The sequence below is a fragment of the Vulpes lagopus genome, chromosome 11 (assembly GCF_018345385.1).
Source record: "Vulpes lagopus strain Blue_001 chromosome 11, ASM1834538v1, whole genome shotgun sequence".
NCBI lineage: Eukaryota > Metazoa > Chordata > Mammalia > Carnivora > Canidae > Vulpes > Vulpes lagopus.
In genome coordinates this window covers 76,030,910-76,057,661 of record NC_054834.1, presented here as the reverse complement: position 1 = coordinate 76,057,661, position 26,752 = coordinate 76,030,910, and the positions used below count along the sequence as shown (strand labels likewise).

Genomic DNA, 26,752 nt, shown 5'->3' with positions numbered 1-26,752 from the left:
GATGGTGGAAAGCAGCCCAGGCTCGAGTTGTCCCCACTTGCCAGGTGCTCGGGGTGGCAGGCACTTGCTGTCCCCTTCAACCTCCCCAAAAGTCAGGACAGAGCAGGCTTGATGCAGCTCCCCCCAGGGACGGAGCAGGACAGCAACAGCTGGGTAAGGACCTCATACTTTGTGGAGCCCTGACATGGAAATTCCTGGTGCCACAAAAGGCCCTCTCCACTGCCCCAGATGTGATAGAACAAAATGGCCCGAGACCCTTAGCAAAGCAGCGCTTACAAAGCACAAGACAGGGCACTTTTTTGCCACCCCCCCCAAGCCTGCGGTGCTGGCAGGCTGCAAGTCACCAACAGAGAAAGAAAAAGCCACTTGGCGGTTTTAATTTTAGCTGCTCTGTGCCTCACAGGCAGGATTAGTTGGCTTGACCTTTAGTGCCGATGCCTCCCTAGGCCCAGAGCCTTAGACAGGTGGCAGTTTCCAGGCAGAGCGCAACTGGAGCTCAGCAAATGTGGAGGTCCAAGCCCCAGGGAAAGGCCTTCAAAACAATGGGGACCAAGGATCAAGGGGTGATGGAGGCAGGGGTGGGAGTGGTGAAGAACCTGGTTCTCCACTATAACCAGTAAACAAGGGGGAGACATGGGACCACCCACACACTCAGCTGCCACACACAGGGACGCAGACAGGAGGCTCCTTAATGAATGTCCCAGGGGTTCCCCAGAGAGAACAGGATGACTGGGGCCAGGTGCTAAATGCAGGCAAGTGAGGTAACTTTGGAGCTGCTAGGGGTACAGGGGATTTGATGAGAAAAGAAAATGAAGAAACAGACCCAGAAAACCACACTGCTCTTTTATTCAATGGAACATCCCCCTTTAACGCAGTGTTGAATCATACACCGAAAAAAAAAAGCCCAGAGAAATTTCTGCAGATAAACCAGTGAAGAGAACGCGCATTATACATTATTGTCAACATAATCACTCCATGAAGAGGAAAGGAGAGAAAAAAAGAACGAAAAACAAGGGGCTCAAACCCCTAGACACTGCAAAACATTGAGATGTTTGGGATTAAAATAAAATTTAAAAAGAAACCTTCCAGGAAGGAGAGGAACAAATGGAATCTGAGGCAGCTCAGGTGCTCAGGGAGCATGGAAAGGACTCACCAAGGTAGCAGACAAGGCCAAGGTGGCTCAGGTGGGCCCACCTACTGCTAGCAGGAGTGTCAGGATGGGTGGTGGCCCTGGACCTGGAAATTAACCCACTACTCTACAGGTGGCAAAGACAAAATGTCACACTACCAAAAAAAAAAAAAAAAAAAAAAAAAATCCTCTGGGGTGTTCATGGCAACCTTGAAAATCTTAGGAATCCCCCTCCCACACAGCCTGACATTAATGACCAAAGCTTGCACCTAAAACCATTTGCTCCCTCCTTTCCTTGGGAAAAGAACAAGGAATGGAGAAAAAGGAAAGGAATCTAATTGCAGCAGAAGATCGGGGAAGAGCATCTCCTTGGACGGAGTCTGAAGAAAGGAAGAGATAAGGAAGTAACAAAGAAAAAGAAAAAATTAATAAAAATTTCACGATATGGAGCCAGCGTGTTCCGATTCCGTCCACAAAAATAACTCAGGCTGCTTTGCCGAACCATCCTGTCCACCAGGGGCGCTGCTGAGGCTGTCTGCCTGGAAGAGTCACCAATGGGCGCGGAAAGTCCTCACTCTCATGGCTCGGGCCATCGCCGCCGCGGGGAGGGATCCTGGCGGCCCGGTTTGGGGAGAGGCAAAGGGAGTTGGGTGAGGAGAGAAAGAAGACAAAGAAGACACTCGATGCTACGGGGCGCCAGGAAAGCCCAAGCTGGCGCCCCTACTACCACCTGCCCATTCCCAAGCGAGTCCTCAGTCGCTTGGCCCAGCCCGGTGCGTGCACACACACACATGCGTGCACACAAATCACATGCGTGCATCCCAATGTCTGGCTCCATATGGTGAGGTTCGGCGTGTGTTTAAACGAGACCAATGCTCTCTCTATATAATATATATTTTCTTAAAAAACCGAGTCTAGTTCTGTGGTGGAGGCGGTGGGGGAGCTGGAGGCATCCCGAAGGGCGGCATGCCCGCCACCCCCATGCCCATCATGGTGACAAAGTTAGAAGGGTCCATGGGAGGCGGAGGAGGAGGGGGCGGGGCATACATCATGCCGGCGGAACCAGGCGGCGGAGGCGGCGGAGGGGGAGGGGCCCCGGGCGGCAGAGGCGGCTGGACCCCGGGGGGCAGGGGCACCATAGTGGGGTTGCCTTGCATCTGAGGGGCTCCTGGAGAAGCTGCGGCAGCCGCCTGCTGCTGTTGCCATGGCGGGATGGACCCTGTGCCAGCGCTCGTGGTGGTAGTCGTCGTATCTGGGGTGGTAAAGAAGCCCAAGGTCACACGCGCGGGGGCACACCGCGGCTCTCTGCGGCTGCTGCCTTGGGATGGGGGGGCGAGGGGCGCCTGCTCCTTGCTTGGCATGCGGTACGGTGGTGGGGGGCGGGCGGGCGGGGCTGTCCTGGTGATGGGGAGTGGAGGGGTGGGCAGGACTACCCTGGGGTCAGCCTCGAGGTCTCTGGGCTTAACAGAATAAGCCCTTTGTCACCAATGCCCCTAGAAGGGCTGAGGGGAAGGTACCAGACAGAAGAACCGGCTCTGACATCCCTCCGCCCATCCGCCGCCACCACCGAACGGCACATTCAACCTCAAGGCCACAGCTACTCTGCCCGCAGCCCGGTCCCATCCCTGCAGTCTCTCAGGCCCCAGTCACATCCCCTCTCCACAGCATGCAAGCACCCTCCCCACCTGGCCTTCCACACAGGTGCGGGCCAGCCGGCAGCTCAAAGTGCCCAGCCTGTGCGAGCCTGGATTTCTGACACCCTACCCACAATAGCATGTTCCCTCCAGGTCCCCCAAAACCACTCCCCAGACACAACCACGCCAAACATCAGCTCTCTTCCTCAAGACCCCCAGGGGCCATGAGGCCCTTTCCACTTACACCCCCAACAGAGAGCAGAGTCTCCTCCCTGGGTGTCTGCCTGCTTCTGTGAGCTGTGAGGTTCTCTTGCTCCTCTCAGCCCCACCTCTTCATCCCACCCACCCCCACAAGCCCAAAATATTCCACTCACTTTGCTGCCATGGCAAGGGGGTACTGGAAGCCATACTGCTGCTGGGCGGAGGGGGTGGCGGAGGCTGCTGCTGCTGCTGCTGCCATGGGGGAAGAGGACCAGAGGGAGGGGGCGGGGGCTGCCCACTGGGAGGCGGCGGCGGCGGTGGCATCATGCCCATAGGCGGCGGTGGCATCATACCTGCAGGTGGGTGGAGGCAAGGGTGAGGCCTCAAAGGAGGAGATGGACCTGGGACAGAGACCCCACTCCCAGACCCAGGGCATACCGAGAGTGAGCAGATGACAGGCTGCATTACCTTTTCCTTGATGCAGGCGATAGACCCCAGAGCCCACAGGCGTACTTCCCAGGTACTGATCTTGATGGAAGGAAAGAGCAGGGACTTAGCAGGACATTTGAACTGGCAGAGGAAGATGCCCCCACCAATAGTTTATTCGGTCACACAGCTTGTAACCACTACCCTTATTCTGGAACCTTGCCTTTAAGAAGCAAGCCTGTTTCTACCCCACACAGTAACCACTTCCTGAACCAGGATGAAGTCTTGCTCCTTCTAGAGCCCTAGCCATGGCACGAGACCTGGTGAAATACCCAGCCACTTTGGGAGCTGCCTCTGGTTCGCAGGAACCTGATGTCACCCTTGCTTATCCCAAAGCCCCAAGGTTTCTGGTCTGACACTTACTTACCCATTGGAGGAGGGCCATGATGCCCAGGTGGGTGTGGGCCCTGGTTCATCGGTGGTGGTGGTGGCTGCATCCAAGGGGGTGGGGGTCCGTTAGGGTTGTGCTGCATGGGATGTCCACCATGCCCACCTGTCAGGCTGGGTAATGGGTGTGGGAAGCTGTGGGGGCCACCTCCAGGCCCACCAGGACCACCTCCATGCATGCCATGGTAGGGCCGACTCTCTGAAGGGCCAGAATTCATCCACGGTGGGCGGCTCTGGGTAGTGGACATGAGAGACTAGGTGAGAGCATTTCCCGTCAATGTCCCTGCCCACGCCCCCTGGTGGCAACACTGTTCTTTCGGCTATGCCAAGACCAAAACACACATAAGAACAGGATCTTCCCAAAGGGAAAGATCCCCAAACATCCTGGCATCCGGAAGAACAATGTTGCCAGCCATGTCTGTCAATGCGCTCTTCCCAAACCACCTGGCCAGAGCCCCCTATCTCTGAGGAAGAGGATGGGGAGCCAGACCACAAGAATAAGCAACTGAAACTCACCGGTGGAGGTGGGTTGTTGGCAGGAGCAGCAGGCCGAGGTGCACTGGCCAGGGGCGTGGTGGCGGGCCCAGATGTGGAACCCACAGATGCTGGCACTGGCGCTTCGCCCAGTTCAGCCATAAGGGACAGATATTCTTTATCCATCCGTGCTTTATCCTGAGCTGACTGGGGGTCACCAGGCCTAAAGGTGGGATGGGAAAGGGGGGGGGGGAGAATGGGAGAGAAGGAGGGGGAGAGAAAGAGAAGGGGAAAAAAAAAAAAACACCTCTCATTAAGAAAAAGTTTTTTTTCTTTTAAAAGATTCTACTTATTTATTCATGAAAGACACACAGAGACAGAGAGAGGGAGAGACACAGGCAGAGGGAGAAGCACGCTCCATGCAGAGAGCCCAATATGGGACCCGATCCCAGGACTCCAGGATCATGTCCTGGGCCGAAGGCAGGCGCTAAACTGCTGAGCCACCCAGGCATCCCAAGAAAAAGTTTTATCCTAAGGAACTGACAGAATTTTGAGGAATTCCATCATCCTTTCTACACATTCCTCAAAATAGTCTCAAGTCCTCAGTTCTGTGCCCAGCTCTGCATCTGGGATGCCATGTGGATTTCTGCCACAACAGAGAAGACTCTGAGCAACCAGCCAGCCACATGGGCCAGGAAGCACAGGCTCTTCCAAAGAACAAACTTTCATCAAATCCTACATTCCCAGTTTGGGGGAAGGGAAAAAAAAGCAGAAAAATGTTGCTATCAAGTGCTGGTTCAAAACTGGTCAAAAATCCAGATGGCTTAGTCTTTTGAAACCAATCCTAAGCAGCAAAAGGCAGTTAATACTAAGCTATAGTAAAAACATTTATTTATTTTTTTAAATTTATTTATGATAGTCACAGAGAGAGAGAGGCAGAGACATAGGCAGAGGGAGAAGCAAGCTCCATGCACCGGGAGCCCTACATGGGATCTGATCCCGGGTCTCCAGGATCTCGCCCTGGGCCAAAGGCAGGCGCCAAACCGCTGCGCCAACCAGGGTTCCCAGTAAAAACATTTATACCTAGAATGTAAATTTCTAATTTTTCTAAACTCAAAAGGAGTTGCAAAATACAGGTCAGGTGTTCTACATAAGCTGCTTCTCATCTTCCTGAGTTTTAACATCACACCATTATAGACCACATTCACAGAAATGAAGGCTCTCTCAGGTCCAAAGCTTAACAGCAACCAACCAGGTGCTCAAGAAATATCTCAAATACTATGAGCTACAAAGAAAACACAACCCCAGCCCCTCACCTTTGGAATTTGCAATCAGATGCAATGTGGCCAGCCCCTCCACACTTGGTACACACTGTGGTATTGGTAATGCTGCGTGTCTCTGAGCTCTGCCAGGGTCTCAAGATCCTGTGGGGGGCGGAGAGGGAGGAGGCAAGGTCATCTCAAGAGTTACAACCAAATTCCCTACTTCCATAGGTTCTTCAGATTTGTACATACTTTCCCCTCTAAACTGATCACACACCTGTTATCATCTTCCCGAAGGGTCCCATTTAAACGAGCCAACTCCCGAAGCTGCATCTTCCGTAGATCATTCTGGTCCTCAGGGGTCTCAATACCCTGCTTCAGAATGTTTCTTATCTGGTGGAGATGCAATGGGCAATTACAGTTACATAAAGCACTGGAGCCACCACTAGATTTTCTGGCAAGAGACTTCCTTTCTGGCTGCCTTACCTGTTCCACAGCTTTCTTCACATTCTCCATGGTGTTAGCAGTAACCAGGGCATGAAGCGGCTCATCTTCTCCAGGCAGCATCTGGCCATCTTTGCGGCCAACTTTCCCTTCTTTGACAGACCCTTTCCCTCGGATCATGATCTTGGCATTACACTCTTTCTCTATGTTCTTCAAGGTGTTCCCTCTGTCAGAGGCAGAAAACACAGAGTTGTACTAGACAGGCAAGTTCACAGGCCACAGGGGACAGAGTGGGCTGAGCACGCTGGCTGGAAACCTGAGTGCACAGAGTTGGGATTTTTCCAAGAGCTCCATGATCTCTAAGTTAAGGTCAGCCACACCAATCCTCAAGATCTGATTCTCTGCAGTAAAATGTGGTTGAAGAGATTTTCTCACAGAAAGGCATGAACTCCCACCAAAGACCAGGAAGGTAAGCCATCAATGCCACCAGCACCCAACTGGGCCTAAGGCAGATACGTCTCATAGGTTCTTAGAAATTAATTATCCCAAGTGGGGAGCAGTTACTCACCTGGGCCCAATCAGCAGCCCCACAAAGTTGATTTCAGGATACTCATCTTGTGGAATCATGACTTTATCGCTCACCCGTGTTGCTGGAGGTCTAAAAAAGAAAAGACTCCTAGACTCTGCATGTTTCTGAGAGAGGACACAAATAACCCACAGCTCTTCTAGAATGAACCTAGGTACCATGTATTAAGTATACATGATCTAAGGATAAGAGGTGTGACATTAGTACCAAGATAGTTCTCCCAGATCACATGTGATCTGCACACGTCCATGGCCTGGACAACCCAGTCCCTCTGCTTACTTGTAATCTGCAGGTGGCTTAAAATCAGGGTTGAGGGCAACCATTTCCGTGATGAGGTTGTGCCGCTCCTCTTCAAGCTTTTTACGGGTGCGGAACTCGCGGGTGTTAAGCCGCTTCCCCTCGCTATTGTAGATGGGCTCAGGGGAAGGGGACCTGTGGGAAACAGATCACCGTTACTGCTTTGCCTTCACTTTTCTCATCCCACATGGGCTAAAATTAGTCTTCCCAGCCCCTCTGCCTCTCAGACCCTAACACAACACTCTTCGGAGGAACCGACCATAACGTGTGCTATTCAAGATCGTGTGGAATAGGGAGATGAAAGCTGGCTTAGCATTAGGGGGACTGGGGTGTGTGTGAGAAAGGGAGAAAAAAAAAGGTTTTGCTTCTAAGTGTTGAGAAGAAAAAAAGTCTGTCCTTCTGGGGGAAAATCTTTGGGTTGTAAATGGCAAGGACAGTATCATCCTCTGGAGTCTTCTTGCCAGATACGGATTTTTCATTTTAAAAAACCGTACAGTATTACAACTTTATAAACCACGGAAACCCCAAGTTTAGGTAAAATGTGAACTCTTGCAGAGCTCGTGCCCTATCAGGAAGAGTGTCTGGACCCCTGCCACATAGTAAGTATAAGCTCTTTAACCCAATGCAACTGGGACTCAAGGCTGCTGCAGCTACTTGGCCCCACAATGGAGAGAGATGGTTCAAGGCTTCGTCTCTGCTTTTCCTTCAATGGCCTGGCTGGCTGTGTCCAAGGCCCAGGAGTCAACCTGTTTTCTGGCTGTTCGAGGTTGGGGAGTCTGGGTAGAGAAAAACGTTAACGTGCTAAAGCAGCTTCTGCTAGAGGCTGCAAATGCAGATTTGGTCAAGTATTTGTCTAGGGTCTGGACCTGCAAACGGCAAGGGGAAAACCTAGGATTCTCCACCAGAGTTTACAAGTCCAGAAAGCAGATTTTCTCTCTCTCATTTTTTTTAAGGAGTAAAATGCTGTTGCTACAAGTAAAAAATAGTAATGATAAAATGGTCAGTTTACCACAGCTGGATTTGCGGTAATAAAAAAAAAAAAAAAAAGAGAAGTTACACTCCTAGAATTCTGAGTTGAGATTACAAAAAGGACCATAGCTTGATATTCTGAATGAAAATTTAGTAGCAGCTGCAAGAAGGGAAGAGACCATGTGGATCAGGTTATTAAAAAAACATCCTGAAAGTAGTCAAGACTCCTATACCCTTGGTTTAGTTGAGAGAACCTTGCCTAGTTGGAGAGCAAGGACTGAACTCGGCTGCTCCCACTGTCTTCAGCCTAAAGGGAACCATGTCATACCACGTTACACACACGATGGAATAAAAGGTCAGCTTTGTTCATGGCTAATGACGGCTAAATGACACCTCCGTTTCTAACATTTATATATAAACTGTTAACACAATCCAGTAATAGTGAACAAAAGCAACATACCCCAGCTCATTAGACTATCATTTTATACATTTAACTCTACAGAGATTTTAAAAACATTTTTTACTGTGCAACTTAACATCAAAATAACATAGTGGCTTAATATTGAGAATACACCTTCTTAGGAAATAACCTTAATAAGGTAAGAAACTCATGCAGTTCCCTCCAACCTGGGCTCAAAAGCAAGACCAATCAGGCATTAGGCCCTCTTTCAAACTGAATACAAGGGAGGAAAAAAAACTGCTCTGGTTTTACTTCTAACGTGCTTGACATTTCTAACTCCCACCCGTAGCTGTCTAGAATTAGCATTTCTGACTGATCAACAAAACAAGGTTTACCAGTACCAAATTGGTCATTTAAAAGCCTCACAACCGGTTTAACCTCTTCCCAAATTGTGGATGTGAAAGGCAAAAGCTACTATTCTAGAGGTTAGACTGGCCCAACTTCTTCACTCCAAATAGGCATAATATAAATCAACTAAACTCTAATCCCATTTTTCCAGGATGCAAAGGTTTGTTAAAAATTCAACCTTTTGAGGAATTGCCTGGTAACCTGTTAGACATATTATTAAGGGGAAAAAGGCCAAAAAAGTACTAAACAGTTGTGGTCTACAACCTATAATGCAAATCTTTAAAAAATAAATAAATAAATAAATAAATAAATAAATAAACACAACACAACCCCTCCAAACAAAAACTACAGAATAAAAAAATGATAAATTCATCAAAATTAAAAAACCCATTTGGAGAAATTTGTTCCCTGGCAAAAGATAGCAGAAAGATGTGAGTGGCTTCTAAAACCATTATATCATCTTCCTGATTTAACGAGCCATTAATTGGGTAATAAAAGCCCAAAACACTACTTTTTAAAGTGAAGTGTTTTCAACAATGCTGCATGCAGTATGAGCAATTCTATGCGAGGGAGGCATATTGCCCTCCTATTAAATGGACTGGATTTTAGCTGTTCAAGTTCAACCAGCCAATAAAATTCCTGATTAAAAAGTTCATTTCTCTCACTTTTTACTTTTCAAAGGTAAGAGAAATTATAAACGGAAAGGACGTGACCACAGCTGTTTGAAGACCACACTCTTTAAAAAATAAAGGTGATTTAGAGTTGGTTACTAGCCTTCCCAAAACAGGTGAGAATATTCTGGCCCCTCCCAATACCCCCAAGGCAATGGCCAAGGCGGAAAATTCACTGGCAGTGAAGGAAGCTGGTTAGAAATCTCATCTATTTTAAAACCATCTCAAAACCATGAGCAGGAAGACTGGAGCAATGAGCTAACCAGATTTGAGTTTCTGGTCTGCTCAAATTCAGTGATGCTCAAAAATATTCTGAATCCCTGCACCGTGTACCTGTGAGAAAAGCTCTACACCCTCAGCTTTCAACCAAAGCAGTTACTGAAAAGGGTGGTTAACGGGCCACTTCACTGTCCCTACGGGTGGGTAAATCAGGTTAAAATCTACATGCTTACCAATTGAAAACCAGGTGTCCATTTTCCTGTAACTTTTTATTCTGCTAGTAATTAAGTTCCATTCCAATTTTCTAACTGACGACTGAACATATAGATTGCTAATTAAACCCTATGCCCCAGAATGGTCAGAGTATTTATCAGTCGTCTTACTAGGATTTCATTGAAATGACACAATATGTTGCCACCAGTAAAACGTATTGAGAAAAAGGTAAAAAGCGTTACTGTCAGCTGGTTAAAACTGTTTCCCAACCTGTCCTCAGGGTTAGGGGGGATGCCCAGGTCTCCTGTGCGCAGTTTACGAGTCAGGTCTTCTATCTGCAGTTGCACTGGAAGAAACCAGGTTAGGAAAGAAAAAAAAGGATGGAAAAAAGACAATGTTACCAAAAAACATCTCAAATCTCAATAACAAGCATGAAGAACTCGGAGACTTTGAAAGGGACGACTGATCAGTGAACACATTGAGGCAAAAACCCCCAACCACCTATCGGCAGGAGTCCATTTACATCTATAGGTATTTTTCACTTCAAAATGGTTATCACTTAAGGAAGCAAACAGTTTGTTGGAAGAGGGGTTAGCGGTATAGACTGTTCACTAAGGCTAACATCAAAGCAATTATTAGGTCTTTCACCTCTCCCTTCCCCCCCAAGGCTTGCTATACAATTGGCACCCGCACAAACCATGTATGTTATCATCAATACCCTGTTCCCAACCAAATTACTTTGAGGGCAAGACTCTTGAGAGTTTATTTTTCTTCATTAAATGTTAAGCATAGCCCAAAATGAAACCCAATTAACATGGGACAAGGAAAAATACCAGTTGAACACAGATCATTTTCACTGATACCAGGTTCAAAATTTCTTAAACACATGACATTTAACAATTCAACACCTTGTAAAGTTTATTATACATACTTTTTCTGTACAACCAGATCCATACTAAGAAGGATCTCCCAATATCTGTTGCTTTTATTCAAATCTTATGTGACAATCCATATACCTTAATAAACCAGTAACCATGAGATGTTAAAGTCTGTGCTCAGACTTGCTCCTCATGAGGGGAGTCAAAGTAGGGGTGTAGAAATAGAAAATGTGGATCAAGGAGATGTGTGTGGCCCTCAGACCAAGCTTGACAAAATGAGGCTGTATGTGAAAAAGAGAGGAGGGTTTCACAAAAGTTCAATGATTTCAGGGAAATGTTACCCGGGTGATTTCTCAAGATAATGGGAACTGTAGAGCCAGATCACGGTCTTCAGCGTGCTGAAGAACCACCTGTTTCTGTTTCTTACCTTTGCAGCATCTGAGAGTTGTGAGCAAGCATCCCTAATAAGGACAAGTCTTACTGGGTTGTGTTGAAGTTGAGTTGGCTCCACAACAGGATTAATGCATGTCTAACCCAAGATATCCTTTTAATTTTAAATACATCCCATAGGCTATACCACATAACCATTCCAACTCCAAAGAACTAAAAATCCACATTCATATCAAGAGAAGATATTGGGGTCATTGTACAAAGCAATGTGTACCATGACAAACAGAAGATGAATTAAGATACGTGGATCCCTAAGCTCTTCTACGCCAGAAAATTTGTGACTTTACAGTCAAGTATTAAGCTAAAGAACTCAAGTCACCTTCACAGGAGCAGGCAGCCCTCCTAACTATAAGGGTGTGTGGGGTCTGATGTGAGAAACAGCTGAAATCTATACTTGCCTCTGTTTTGGCTCTATCCACTTTTGATTAGCTCTAAACAGCCTGTAAGGCTCAGTGAATTAACTCCCTGCACAGTAAGATAATTGGGAGATGTAGAGAGTAAGTTTGTTTTTCCCATTTTCTAAGTCTGCTTGTGTTCTTAGGATGCCATTCCACTAGGGACATTTCCAAAAGGTTGTAAAGACCCAGGCCAATCTAATGAGACAAGGAAGTGGATAGGAGTAAATTGGAACAGTGGGGAAAGAAGAAATATTAGTATTGTGAAAACCAGATAAACAATTCCAACACCTCAAAACTCTCAGCAGTTAAAAAATGTTAAGAGATTATGATCCTCAAGAATAAACACATGCCAGCCTTGAAGCTTTTTATCTGTGAAGGCTACAGCCTCCCAGGCCTAGGCGGCCTTTGCCCTAATTTACTCCAAAGGGGATGTTTATTTGGTTAGTAGGAAATGCTTATCAAATGAACTTTTTGGAGACAGCTGCAGATACATGAATAAAGGTGAAACTCGCGTTAAAAACCTTGTATTTAAAAAAAGGTAATTTTGAGGTTAACTTCATTTACATTGTGGATAATTACTATAATTATTGTCTCGCAATTTCCCAACGGTTAAGATCTTTTTTACCCTATCAACCTCATGCCATATCCAAGTAGTACCCCTTTCCCAGCAGAATTCTTTGATAATAAATAGTAAAAGAGCCCTCGTTTTAAGGCAGCTCTCCAAAGACCAAACCAGAAAAGATGCTGAAGGAAAGGTTAAATTCAACAAAATCGTAAAAAGGGATGTATACTGCCAACACTTTCAGGACCACTCTTTGATTAAACTGAGTTTTTCAGAAAGTACCTATAAAAAGTAAAAGACCACATTTGAAGGGGAGGGAAGAATATGAAATGGTGAAAGGCCATGCTGTGAAAAAGGTACTTAGTTTATAATACCTGCAGTGTTCTCCACTTGGGGCCGTGTCCAGAGAGGCAGAAGACACTCACCTCACCAACGGGCAATGAACAGCAGCTGAAAAGGGTAGGGTGGGGTACTGGACTGGGGACTACCCTCACTCCTAAATGGGTCCCTCTACCTTCCTGGCACTCATGGAGAACACCGCTGTTACGAACAGACCGAAACAAGGAGCTTCAAATGCAGGACTTACAGAGCAAAAACTGATGGATTATATCAAAGTCATAAAAGTACACCTGACCATACCTCATCTCAAAAGAACAAGACTTTAAGGTCTCAAATTTAGGACACATAAAACGCTGCTCAGAATAAGTCATAACAATCTAAAAACATATTTGGGTGCAGAACGTGTATTTACCTATATAAGCTCTTTCTTGTTCCCGAGTAAGTCCAGGGGGGATGACTGTAGGCATTCCTGGAATCACGGTCTTCTGTTCCATTGTATCTTGGTTCCAGCGGCTCCTCTTCCGCTTCTTACTTGGGAAGTCTAAAGGCAGAGAAAACCCATCAAATACAAATATAAACCAACAAACTAACTACCAACAGGCAGTTCACGATATTTATAATACTACACACAATCTCGGCAGACTGGGAAACTGAGAACTTGACCTAAAAAGTAAATGGCAAAAAATGGAAGACATACCCAAGAAATCAGAGACACACAGCCGCCACAAAGATACCTGGCTCCGGGTCCAAAAACATATTTCATATTTATAACGTGTCAAAAAAAGTGAAGTATGTAAACAAGCTAACAAATCTTAATCCCTACAGTTTCAGATATGCAACATCAACCACAAATGTTTTAAAAACCCCAGGGGAGACAAAATATACTGAATAATCAGATGTGGTAAAGTATGCTGAGAAAACTGTTGGTTCTTCCCACCTCCAAACCCCACCAGCCACCTTTCTAAAGGGACCAGAACACAACCAAACTTACAATTTACTAAGTGAAAAAGCCCAATTCTTCAAAAAGCTCACTTTTTTCTTCAGAAGTTTAGTCAAGATAAGCATTCATTTTCCTGGCTAATTTAGACACTTAACATCAGAACTCCTAAAGGAGGTATCAAAAGTTCAACAAAATACAAGCTATCCAACAGCAGCCAAATACTCCTCCTCCAAAACAGAAGCATAAACTTTCTACACATCTGGTACACACAAGTCAGTTCTACTTCTACTTGGAAAGCCCCAACAACTAAGGGGAGACAGATCAGACTTCTCTAAGATAAATGAATGGAGATTAGGAATATTCCTTCCTCCAAAAGTGCACCGGATCCAACCACACCACTAAGGATTTTCGAGCTCTTCCTTTCACTGCAGTAAAAACTTCCCACAGAAAGATAAATTACTCTCGCTTTCCTACCTTTTGGACTTCTCTAGAATCAGGAAAGTGCTCCACGTCATCAATTGACCCTTTCACGCCCTCCCGACACGCACATCCCTCAACCCATCCACCAATTCAACCCACTCGACACCCCTCTCCTCTACCAGGGTGTAGAGAGCAACACAGACCCCCCCCCCCATTTCCATTTATTATCGGGCCACAAAGCCCGGCAGCCATACTGCGCCTGCGCACAACACCCTCCGCGTTCCACCCCCCCCCCACCCCTTCCAGTGCGCGTGCGCACTCGGGGCCCAAGAACCAGGCCGCGCGCCCCTTGGCGCCTCCGCCCGGGGCCTCCCCGTGCGCGCGCGCGCGCCCCTGCCGCGTGCAGCCGCCGTCGCCGCCGCCGCGCGCCCCTCAGGCGGCCGGGCCCGTCCGCGCGACGCCTCTCGCGCTCTCTCGGCCCGACTCACCTCCTCCGCCGCCGGCCGGGCCCGGCTGCTGGTCCTGATGGGGCGGCTGGGGTGGCGGCGGCTGCGGCGGCGACACGCGCTGGTAGAGCGGCGGCGGAGGGGGAGGCTGCGGCGGCGGGTACGAGGAGCCCGGGGAGGGCGGCGGCGGCGGCGGCTGCTGGGGAGGCGGGGGCGGCGGCGGTGGCGGCGGCGGCAGCGCCGCGAAGGGGAAGGCCGCGGTCAGGGCTCCCACCGAGCCCACGGGCGGGGGCGGCGGCTGCCCGGGCACAAGCAGCCCCGCCCCAGGCCCGGGAGCAGGCGGTGGCCCCGGCTCGAAGCCCCCTTTGGGCCCGGAAACAGGGGGGAGGCCGGGGGGGCCCAGCTTACCCAGCGGCGTGGCGTTCGCTCCGGTCGCCATGGCGCCCCCGGGGACCGGCACCGGCGGCTCCTTTTAGGCGGTGGTGGCGGCGGCTTCTTCGCGAACCTTCCGGGGGGAGGGGACCCGACTGCGCTGCCGCGGAGCGCGCGGAGCCCGTCCTCTCACGCGGCGGGCGGCGGCGGCGCGAGACGCACAAAGAGGGAGGAGAGAGGGCGCCGCGGGGGCGGTCCGGGGGCGACGGGTCCGAGTCCTGGATTGGGCCGAGCCCAGGCAAGGGGTCGAATCGGCGGCCTCCGATTGGCGGAGCCTTAGCCCCTCTCGATGCACGCTGGGATTGGCCGGACCGTTAAGCCAGGGGGAAGAAATGGCGGCCGAGCCTGGCGAGCTGGGAGGTGTCGCAGCGCGCACTTCATTTGTTACTGCGCGAACTGAGCTCGGAGTCCAGAAAGGAGGGGAATAGGGTGGGGCAAACTCTGTGACGTAGGGGTAGGGTCTTTCTCATTGGTTGAAGTTGATGGAGTCAATTCTCGGTTGCGTCGTAGTGTCATGGGATTGGCTGTCGCTTGTCCGGTTCTTTTTCTACTCCTCCCCCGGGGAGCAGTTTCTCTGGGATTAAGCGAGAGGTCGCGGCGGTACTCCGGCAGAACGAGATTTACGGCCGTGGGGGAGGGGGGGGAGTGGAGCAGGAGAGCGCATGCGTAAATGGGGCAAGGCTGCGTCTCCGACCTTCGCTTCATGGTCGACTCCTTGGTCCGGCGCGGAAGCCCTTAGTGACGTTAATTCTCGATTCCCATAGTAACCCGGAACCGAGGGACGGGGAGGGGCTGGCGCGCGACCGTAAACCGGAACCGTTGACGCGCCGCAGGTAAAAAGGGACTTCCTGTTTTCTTAAAAAAAAAAAACAACAACAATAAAATAGTCTATTTGAAGGATCAAAGCGATACTGAGCCTATGGAAGAACACATCATCTTAGAGAACAATAATTCAATTTCAAAATTAATTTGCAAATACATTGTATTTCCATAGAATCAACTAGGTTGGGGGTTGATTACATCATCTTAAAGTCATATAATTATGAGAATAGTGGGGAAACCTGTAAACGAGGTTGAGGAGGAACTCGCTTTTCGGAATAGTGTGCAAGACACTGTAATGAAACAATGTGATTTGTTGAAGGAAAGACAGATGAGCGCGACAGAATAGACTAGAAATAGATTCCCCATGTGTAAATAGATTCAGTAAAGATTCAGCTAACAAATGGTATAGGATCTTAAACAATAAAACAGACCTAAAATACAATATAGGAGACCAACAGGGTTATCTAGAGGTGGAGACTTAAGGAAAACAAGAAACTCAGACTAGTAAATATATACTTGATCACTAAAAAAATTAAAACTGTAGGATAAAAGCCAACAAATAATAAAACATTAGGAAGATATACTTGCCACACATGATAAAGGGCTAATATGCAAAGAAGTCTTAAAAAATAATTAGAAAAAAAGACAAAAACAATAAAAAATGAGCAAAGGCTGTGAATAGACAAATTTCAGAAGAGCAAATTCAAACCGCAAAAAAACCATGAAAAGGCACCAGACACTGCCCCCCTGCAGGAAAATGCAAATTAAGGTGATAATAAGGAATCTAACCATCAAAATAGCAAACAACAAATGTGCTAACATTACTCAATTTCTTTTTTTTGGAAACCGTTCTGTTGTCTATTAAAATTGTACCCCTTTCAAGAAAAATTAAAAATAAGCACTTTCAAAGTATCAGTCCCACTTCTGGGAATCTGCCCCACAGCACAGCATGTGATTATATAATGTAATGTGTTCATAGTCTTCTACTTCATTTACTACAGTACTGTAAGAGAGTCTGGAAACAGTGAGTTTCCATTAATAAGTGAAGGGTTCAACAAACTGGAATCCCTAACCTAGATTATTAGGCAGCTTTTTTTTTTTTTCAGGCAGACTCGAAAGTCAGTTAATCCATACCAGGGCAGGGCACCCCGGGTGGCTCAGCTGTGTAGCACTGCTTTCTTTTCTTTTTTTAAATTTTTATTTATGATAGTCACATAGAGAGAGAGGCAGAGACATAGGCAGAGGGAGAAGCAGGCTCCATGCACCGGGAGCCCGACATGGGATTCGATCCCAGGTCTCCAGGATCGCGCCCTGGGCCAAAGGCAGGTGCTAAACCGCTGCGCCACCCAGGGATCCCAAGATTGTATTTTTTAAAGTAATCTCCATGCCCATCTTGAGGCTTGAAACTACAACTCCAAGAGTCACATGCTGTACTGGCTCAGCTAGCTGGATACTTAGGGATGTACTATTAACATAATAATGGTACTACTGTACTGACCCCAGTAAAGGCTACAGCTCTGTCTGCCCTCTGATGGACCAGTCCTTCTCACCACTTTCTAGTCATTTCAGATGCATTTCCTCTTTTATCCAGGATTTTTAGGAGAGTATTTTTTTAATTGCAAGTTAAAATATTTTGGTTGTCTTTATTAATTTCTATTTTTGCAGAATATGGCCTTTTAGGGACGCCTGAGTGGTCAGTGGTTGAGCATCTGCCTTTGGCTCAGAGCGTGGTCCCCGGGTCCTGGGATTGAGTCCGGCTTTGGGCTCCCCACAGGAAACCTTCTTCTCCCTCTGCCTATGTCTTTGCCTCTCTGTGTCTTTCATGAATAAATAAATTTTAAAATCCTTTAAAAAAAAAGAACAGAATAATGGCCTTTAAAATCTCTACTCTTCAAAAAAGTATAATTTGGGAGGTGCCTGGGTGGCCCAGTGAGTTAAGTGGCCAACTGTTGATTTTGGCTCAAGTGGTGGGATTGAGCCCCACATTAGGCTCTGCACTCAGCAGGGAGTCTGCTGGAGATTTTCCCCCTCCTTTTGCCCCTGCTCCCCTCAAATAAAGAAAATCCCCCTTTTTTTAAGTATAATTTTATTTATGGTCAAATATGTGATCAACTGATTTTTAAGATTTTATTCATTTGAGGGTGGCTCAGCAGTTGGGCGCCTGCCTTCAGCCTGGGCTTGATCCTGGAGACCCGGGATCGAGTCCCACATCGGGCTCCCCACATGGAGCCTGCTTCTCCCTCTGCCTGTGTCTCTGCCTATCAGTGTCTCTCATGAATAAATAAAATCTTTTAAAAAAAGATTTTATTCATTTGAGGGATCCCTGGGTGGCGCAGCGGTTTGGCGCCTGCCTTTGGCCCAGGGCGTGATCCTGGAAACCCGGGATCGAATCCCACGTCGGGCTCCCGGTGCATGGAGCCTGCTTCTCCCTCTGCCTGTGTCTCTGCCTCTCTCTCTCTCTCTCTGTGACTATCATAAATAATAATAAAAAAAAAGATTTTATTCATTTGAGAGAGAGAGAGATCATGAGCAGGGGTGAGAAGGGCAGAGGGTGAGGAAGAAGCAGACTCCCTGCTGAGCAGGGAGCCCAATGTGGGGGCTCTGTCCCAGGACCCTGGGATCATGACCTGAGCCAAAGGCAGACACTTAACTGACTGAGCCACCCAGGCACCCCTGTAATCAATATTTAAAAGTGTTTCAAGGACAAACTTAAGAGCTAGGAGTTTGGGTATTTGCCACTCCAGGCTCTGTTCTGGGTTTTTTACATAGAGTAGTTCATTTCACCTTCACAACCACCTTCAGAGATGGTTACTATCTTGAATTTATGGATGAGAATACAGAGGCACAAAGAGGTTAAGTCAACTACCCCAAGGTCACACAGTCTACCACTATAGTCTACTGGTCTAAGACTCCTGGCATGGGTTGGAATGCAGTTCATGCCACTTTTGGTTGAGGACCATCAGGCTAATTCTTCCAAGTTTTGAGGCAAGTTAGAGCCTTACAGACCCAGGCCAGCCATCCACCAGCTGGCAACTAGGGAAGTAATTTAATTTCTCCATGCCTCAGTTTGTCTGCAGAGTACAGACATTGATGCTACTCCTACAGGGTACTGTGCTGATTCAATGAGATCAGAGAGCACTTCTGATTTGAATAGGATACCTCTTGAGCTGCAGTGGCAAGAACTACACAGATTTCAGACACAGATGCCTCTTCACTTTTTTTTTTTTTTTTTTTTTTTTGGGTACCTCTTCACTTTCTATAAGGTTGCAACACAATAAAAAATCATGTATCGTGTCTTTGTCCCAAGATCCTGGCACAGAGCTTCAAAACCCCTTGGGCTTTCCTGAGTGATAAGAGTGTCCTTTCTTATTCATAACAAGCCCCTTTGGACCATACCTGAGTTTAAACTAACAGGTGACTTATTTCCAGCTGTGAGAGCCCTGGGATCACTTCAGGATGCTCACTGATCAGAAAAACCATCCAACTTTCATCCTCACCTCTGAGAAGGGGGAAAGGTACTGGAGATTGCATTCAATCATGTGGCCAATGATTTAATCAATTATACTATTAATAAAACCTCAACTTAAAACTCTAAACGGGGGGATCCCTGGGTGGCTCAGTGGTTGAGTGCCTGCCTTCGGCCCAGGGTGTGATCTTGGAGTCCCAGGATTGAGTCCTGCATCGGGCTCCCCGCATGGAGCCTGCTTCTCCCTCTGCCTGTGTCTCTGCCTCTCTCTCTCTGTGTCTGTCATGAATAAATAAAATCTTTTTAAAAAAATTTTTTATTTTATGATAGTCACACACACACAGAGAGAGAGAGAGGCAGAGACATAGGCAGAGGGAGAAGCAGGCTCCATGTGCCGGGAGCCCGACATGGGATTCGATCCAGGGTCTCCAGGATCGTGCCCTGGGCCAAAGGCAGGCGCTAAACCGCTGCACCATCCAGGGATCCTGAATAAATAAGATCTTTAAAAAAAGAAAAGAAACTCTAAACGGGGGCAGCCCAGGTGGCTCAGCAGTTTAGCGCCGCCTTCGGCCCAGGGTGTGGTCCTGGAGACCCAGGATCGAGTCCCACATCAGGCTCCCTGCATGGAGCCTGCTTCTGTCTCTGCCTCTCTGTGTGTCTCTCATGAATAAATAAATAAATAATCTTTTGAAAAAATAAATAAACAAATAAATAAATAAATCTCTAAACGGGATGTTTGGGTGGCTCAGTGGTTGAGCGCATCTGCCTTGATCCCAGATCATCTGGCGTGATCCCAGAGTCCCAGGATCGAGTCCTGCATCGGGCTCCTTGCATGGAGCCTGCTTCTCCTCCCACTGCCTATGTCTCTTTCTCTCTTTCTGTGTGTCTCTCATGAATAAATAAAATGTAGTTTTTAAAAAAGATTTTATTTATTCATGACAGACTCACAGAGAGAGGCAGAGACACAGGCAGAAGGAGAAGCAGGCTCCATGCAGGGAGCCTGACGTGGGACTCGATCCCGGGTCTCCAGGATCACACCCTGGGCTGAAGGTGATGCTAAATCGCTGGGCCACCGGGGCTGTCCCCTGTAGTTCTTTATTAAGAAAAGAAGGAAAAACTCTAAACAGGGACGCCTGGGTGGCTTAGTGGTTGAGCATTTGCCTTTGGCTCAGGATGTTATCCTGAGGTCCTAGGATCAAGTCCCATGCCAGATTTTCCGCAGGGAGCCTGCTTCTCCCTCTGCCTAAGTCTCTTGTCTGTCTGCCCCTCTCTCTCTCTCTCTCTCTCTCTCTCTCTCTGTGCCTCCCATGAATAAATAAAGTCTTTAAAAACCTAAAATAAAACTCTGAACAATGAAGTTTGGAGAGCTGCTGGGTTGGTGAGCATACTGATGTGACAGGAGGGTGGTACACACCCGGACTCCACAGGGACATAAGCTCCTGGGCTCAGGACCCTTCCAGACCTTACTGCATTTCTTCATCTAGTGATTCATTTGAATTCTCTATAAGAAAACAGTAATCATTAATTTAGTGCTTTCCTGAGTTCTGTGTGTCATTCTGGCAAATTAATGAACTTGAAGGGAGTTGTGGAAACCCTGAATTTGCAGCTAGGTTTGACAGAGGTGTGGGTTACCTGGAGACCCAGGACTTCTGGCTGAATTCCTTAACCTGCAGGGTCTGCACCAACTCAGGGTAGTTCACGTCAGAATTGAATCAGATTGTAGGACACCCAGTTGGTGTCAGAGAATTGGTGTTGGAATGTAAACAGTAGGAAGTTCCAGCCCTTCTTACTAATCTTTGGCATTTTTCGTGTTTTAACTCTATATCTGGGGACGCCTGGGTGGCTCAGTGGTTGAGCATCTCATGATCCCAGGGTCCTGGGATTGAGTCCCACATCGGGCTCCCCACAGGGAGCCTGCTTTTCCCTCTGCCTGTGTCTCTGCCTCTCTCTGTGTGTCTCTCATGAACAAATAAAATCTTTAAAACAACAACAAAAAACCCTCTACATCTGGTGGTTCAGAAACCCCAACCCCTGGCAAGATTGATCGGTAGTATCATGTCACTAGCTAACACTGTAGAAGGGCTAGTCCATGGCTGTTTACCCGTGTCTGCCCTTTGGAGAGCTCCCCCTGTGATTCCATTACTTGAATTAGGAATAATATCTACCATGGAATGAGGCATCTGTTGTGCATCAAGAACTTTTCATAATTTTGTTTTTCCTGAAAAATTGCTTATTTACCACCTCCCGTTATTTTTTTAAAAGATATTATTTATTTATTCATGAAAGACACAGAGGCAGAGACGTAGGCAGAGACGTAGGCAGAGGGAGAAGCAGACTCCATGCAGGAAGCCCAATGCAGAACTCAATCCTGGGACCTTGGGATCATGCCCTTTAGCCAAAGGCAGATGTTCAACTTCTGAGCCACCCAGGCATCCCTACCACCTCCCATTATTTTAAGTAATTTGTTTTATGTTTTTAAGATTTTATTTATTTATCCATGAGAGAGACATCTGTGAGTGTCACAGTGAGAGGCAGAGACACAGGCAGAGGGAGAAGCAGGCTCCATGCGGGGAGCCCAACATGGGACTCGATCCCCGGATTCCAGGATCACGCCCCGGGCCAAAGGCAGGCGCTAAACTGCTGAGCCACCCAGGAGTCCCAAAGGTAATTTGAACTAGCAGGGAAATAGTGGAATTTGTGACTTAGGTACAGATTAGAAATCATAGTATAAAGAGTTATGTGCAAATCATATATCTAATAAAAGACTTGTATCCAAACTCTCAAAACTCAACAAGAAGACCATCTTATTTTTTAAAAAGGAGCCAAAGATTTGAACAGACTATTCTTTTTTCTTTTTTTAAAAAAGATTTTAACCTCTACACCCAACGTGGGGCTCAAACTCAACCTTGAAACCTAAGATCAAGAGTCACATGCTCCACTGACGGAGCTAGCCAGATGCCCCTGAACAGACTCTCTTCCAAAGAAGTTGTGTAGATGGTAAATAAGCACAGGAAAAGATGCTTAACATCAGTCATGAATGAAATGCAGATTAAAACCACCATGAGATTATACATCTGAGTGGCTAAAATTATTTTTTTAAGATTTTATTTATTCATGAGAGAGAGAGAGGCAGAGACATAGGCAGAGGAAGAAGCAGACTCCCTGTGGGGAGCCTGATACATCCTAGGACCCCAGGATCACGACCTGAGTCGAAGGCAGACACTTAACCACCTAGTCACCCAGGTGTCCCTGAGTGGCTAAAATTAACCAAGACTGACCATACCTGGTGTTGCTGAGGAAGTGGAGTTAGAACTCTCCTACCTGGATGGTGGGTATATCAAATGGTACAACCACTTTGGAAAACAATTTGGCAGTTTCTTAAAAAGTTCAATACTCACCACATGATCCAGCCCTTGTACTCTGAAATATTTATCCAAGAAAAATGAAAGCTATATGTACGCAGACATAAACATGAATGTTTATAGCAGTTTTATTTGTAATAGTCCAAAACTGGAAATAGCCCAATGTCCAACCGGTGACTAGCCAAACTGCCTATGTCTCTCCCTCTATCTCATGAATAAATAAAATGTTTTAAAAAATAATTTTAGCCACTCAAATAACTATGGTACATCTATAAAATCCAGTAGTACTTGGCAATGAAAAAGAATAGCTATGAACACATGTAACAACAGGTGAATCTCATAATCTGCTTAGTGAAAGAGGCAGGGAAAAAAGGAGTGCGTACTATATGATTCTATTCATATAAATTCTGAAAAATGCAAATTCATCTGTAGTGATGGAAAGCAGCTCAGTGGGGATCCCTGGGTGGTTCAGCAGTTTGGCGCCTGCCTTTGGCCCAGGGTGTGATCCTGGAGACCTGGGATTGAGTCCCACATCAGGCTCCCTGAATGGAGCCTGCTTCTCCCTCTGCCTGTGTCTCTGCCTCTCTTTCTGTGACTCTCATGAATAAATAAATAAAATCTTAAAAAAAAAAAAGCTCAGTGGTTACTACGAGGAGGAGGGTATGATTACAAAGGGGAAAGGGAAACAGGGTGGTGGTGGTTTCCCAGGTGCATACATCTGTCATCACCAGATAGTACATTTTCAATATATGTGGTATATTGGATGCCAGTTTCCCCTCTGTTTTTTTTCCCTCTGTTTTTTTAAGATTTTATTTTTTTAAAGATTTATTTCAATGAGAGAGAGCGAGAGAGCGCACAGTGGGGAGGGGCAGAAGGAGAGAGAATCTCAAGTTGTCTCTCTGCTGTTTGCAGAGCTTGATGTCACAACCTGGAGATCACAACCTGAGCCAAAACCAAGGGTCAGATGCTTAACTGACTGTGCCACCCAGGTGCCCCTTTAAGATTTTAAGTAGTCTCTACACCCAAACTCACAACCCTGAAATCAAGAGTTGCATATCCTTCTGACTGAGCCAGCCAGGTGCCCCAGGCTGTTATTTTTTTTTCAAGTTTAAGTAAGCTTTATACCCAATATGAAGCTTGAACTCATGACCCCGAGATCAAGAGTTGTGTGCTTTTCAGACTGAGCCAGGCAGATGCCCCTCAACAGAACTGTTTTAAGAAACAGTAGAGATGGGCAGCCCCGGTGGCTGAGCGATTTAGCGCCGCCTTAGGCCAAGGGCATGATCCTGGAGACTCCGGATCCTCTCACATCAGGCTCCCTGCATGGGGCCTGCTTCTCCCTCGGCCTGTATTTCTGCCTCTCTCTCTGTGTGTCTCTCATGAATAAATAAATCTTAAAAAAAAAAAAACACAATAGAGAGGGATTCACCCATTGTCCTACTCACAACACTGATTTCATAATCTAGGAAAAATTATCTTGGCTTTTTGTTTTCTAAGTCATTATAGGGTTTTATTTTTTGAGAGATTATTTTTAGGTTTTGCTCATTTCTGAGGTTTTGACATATGTGTAGTTTCATGTGATTTGCTGTTTTAGTTTAGTGCTCTATCTCGGAGGTTCATCTCTGTTGTTGCATTTTGTGTATTATGGTATTTTCAATTCTCCCAAAGGCCCTGCTGGCCAATTTAGGATATGCTCTATTGGGAAAACACAACTGAGCAAGCTGGCCCACCCCAGAACCACCTTGTGCCCATTCCTTCATTCTGAAAGCATGACTGAGGGCCTGTTGTGCACCAGGCAGTGACCAGGCATTGGCCCTGCCACAGATGGCCAGGCCCTCGCCATGCTGAAGTCCACACTTTGGTTGTCACCTTGGCCCATGACTCTCTCTTGGGCTACGAGCCAGTTACCCAAACGTCCTGAGGCACCCATGCCTCTTCCACTTACCCACAGAATGGCTTAGAGAGGCTGAGCTGCCCTCAGAGGTTACACACAGGGAAGGCCATTTGACAGCAGCTATTGCAAGAACAAACACAGGCCACTCTGACCCAGCAATGCCACTACCAGGAGTTCATCCTGCAGGACACTCGAATGTGTATAGTGCCACTGGTATAATTATTGCACAAGGATATTTATTGCAGTGTCGCTCTTAGTATTAAAGCAATAGAAACTAATTTACATCAGTAGGGAACTAATTACTGTGAATGGACAGGAGTTGTGGGAAAGCCATACAACAGAACACCACTAGCTCTGAAAGATGCAAAGAGGGGAACAGTGTATGGAATATGTTACTATTCATATAAAAAAAAGAATAAATCATATGGAACTGCTTAGATACTTTCAGAAGGGTTCAGTAATAGAACTAGGTAGGAGACTTTTCATTGTATATATATATATATATATATATATATATATTTTTTTTTTTTTTTTTAAATGGCATGCCAGGGACACTGAACACGTATTTAAAAGTACATAAATAAAGTACCTAAAGTAACCTAACACTGTCTTTACAGCACAAATTGCCAGCAGCCTGGCCTTTCTTTGGCTTATGGCCAGCCTGCGATGCCAGTGAATATTTTATCAGAAGCCCTTGCTTTGGGCAGCCCAGGTGGCTCAGCAGTTTAGCACCACCTTCAGCCTAGGGTGTGATCCTGGAGACCTGGGATTGAGTCCCACGTCGGGCTCCCTGCATGGAGCCTGCTTCTTTTTTTTTTTTTTAAACAATTTTTATTTATTTATGATAGTCACACACACAGAGAGAGAGAGAGGCAGAGACACAGGCAGAGGGAGTAGCAGGCTCCATGCACCGGGAGGCCAAAGGCAGGCGCTAAACCGCTGCGCCACCCAGGGATCCCGAGCCTGCTTCTCCCTCTACCTGTGTCTCTGCCTCTCTCTTTCTCTCTCTCTCTGTGTGTCTCTCATGCATAAATAAATAAAATCTTAAAAAAAAAAAAAAAAAAAAGAAGCCCTTGCTTTGCCCTGACCTCCGACTTTAGCTTGTTACCCTCTTCATTCCCCAAAGCCTCCTTGTGGCAACAGGCCACAAGGTGGCGCTCTTTGCCACCGGCTGCTCTCCCACTGCTCTGAGTGGAAGGGCCACTCTCCCCAGGCACCTAGGGCCAGTGTCAGGGGCCTCTGTAGAGTGGGAGCTTACCTCCCCAGCTCCAGCACTCTTCAACTTAGTCCTCCATCTCCACCAGAAATCTGGAAAACGGGAAGTTAGGGAACAAACATCCCCATCATGCCACCATTTGGTCCATCACCTGTTCTCTGGGCACGTGCAGACTTTCAGAGAGAGGGTGCAGGTCACCCTCCTTCAGGTCTCAAGGAGAACTCAAGCATGAGTGCTGATGCACAGAAGCTCTGTCTCCTTCCCTGTCTGGCAATCTATTTCAGCCAAAAAACCCTAGGAGTCAGAGCAGTCGGGGTTCTGCAGGAGGGCAGAGGATAATATAACAACCTGGGGAGGCCTGGGGCCCCTGGCAGGTGCTAGGGACTGGGCTGCTGCAGGCTTTTAACACAGGCTTCCATTACCCACCACCCACCCACCCATTTGCATCCATTTATCAAATACCAGCACCCCACCTGGTGGAAAGAAATTCTTAATTCAAACACTTGCCTTGAAGATCAGAAGAAAGATAATTAGGCTGCATTAGAGAACTGACCTGTGGGCTTTTGCTTAATTAAGCTCTTCCCCCAGACCCAGGGCCTTCCCACCCTATGCAGTCGTGGTCCTGTGTGTGCACCTGACCTCTCCTTTAAGGCCATCCTGCCTCTTTGGCCTCACCTGCCCAAAGACTCTGGTCAAGAGCAGGCTGGTCAGTGCCTGTAGCCATGCAGGGGATGGAAGGGGGCACCCTGGCCTGAGGATACGGAGACCACCAAGGGAAAAGTGCAAGAATGACCATGCAAATCACAAGGTCAGCCATGGGCAGACAGGCAGCCCCTTTGAGATGCAGGCTCCAGCAAAGATGGCTCCCTTCACTGGGGGCTGGTCCACATCTTGGTACTGACCCCTTTGTGAGCCCAGGGTCTGGCACTGAGGAGCCTATCTGGAATACCTGCTAAATGGACACAGGCTAATCTTCCCAGAGTCTAGCCTGATGATGGGGCCCATACTCCGTGGTCTTGGCCTGATGGAGCACATGGATGCTAGACAGCAGCTGGGAGGCAGGGAGGCAGCCCTAGGCTTGGGCAGGGGATACAGGTCATAGCAGGCTGTGTCCAGAGACCGAAGCCTCGCTGGCACAAGGTAGAGCAGCCAGTGGCTAGCCCTTCCTGGGCCCTGGATGCCCGGTAGACAGTGCCCCTGACAAGCCTCCCCCTCACCTCCAGCTGGCTCCCCCATTAGAGCCACCAGAACACTGATGGCCCACCCACCCTTCCACAGGGCATGCAGAGCACCTGGTGCCACATTAAGATGTGCAGGAGGGAGGGAGGGAAGGAGGAGGGAGACGAG

At 47.4% G+C, this 26,752-nt stretch overlaps 1 protein-coding gene across 9 annotated transcripts; it reads right to left on the bottom strand.

Moving 5' to 3' along the window:
- Positions 1 to 829: 829 nt before the first annotated feature.
- On the bottom strand, positions 830 to 15,041 carry SF1 (splicing factor 1). Of its 9 annotated transcripts, none has more exons than XM_041773833.1 (14): positions 14,622 to 15,038; positions 12,820 to 12,948; positions 10,051 to 10,126; positions 6,883 to 7,035; positions 6,586 to 6,675; positions 6,060 to 6,243; positions 5,851 to 5,966; positions 5,628 to 5,735; positions 4,354 to 4,534; positions 3,814 to 4,091; positions 3,433 to 3,492; positions 3,138 to 3,317; positions 2,177 to 2,381; positions 830 to 1,742 (listed from the first exon to the last, which is right to left on the bottom strand). In XM_041773833.1, exons 1-14 carry the CDS (start codon positions 14,650 to 14,652, stop codon positions 1,707 to 1,709), a joined length of 1,827 nt encoding a protein of 608 aa, XP_041629767.1. In that variant the 5' UTR covers positions 14,653 to 15,038; the 3' UTR covers positions 830 to 1,706. The 9 variants fall into 9 exon arrangements, with proteins under 9 accessions (XP_041629767.1, XP_041629763.1, XP_041629764.1 ...); XM_041773829.1 differs by having other exon boundaries at positions 3,818 to 4,091; positions 14,622 to 15,037; XM_041773830.1 differs by having other exon boundaries at positions 830 to 2,381; positions 3,818 to 4,070; positions 14,622 to 15,041.
- Positions 15,042 to 26,752: the final 11,711 nt, after the last annotated feature.

Bases quoted from the DNA above. Each gene is read 5' to 3' on its own strand.
- SF1 (XM_041773828.1), bottom strand. From the start codon at position 14,652: ATGGCGACCGGAGCGAACGCCACGCCGCTGG. The intron at 5,736-5,850 runs GTGTGTGATCAG...CGCCCCCCACAG, and splicing joins CTTCGGGAAGATGATAACAG to GATCTTGAGACCCTGGCAGA. The intron at 4,535-5,627 runs GTGAGGGGCTGG...TCCCACCTTTAG, and splicing joins TCTGATTGCAAATTCCAAAG to GCCTGGTGACCCCCAGTCAG.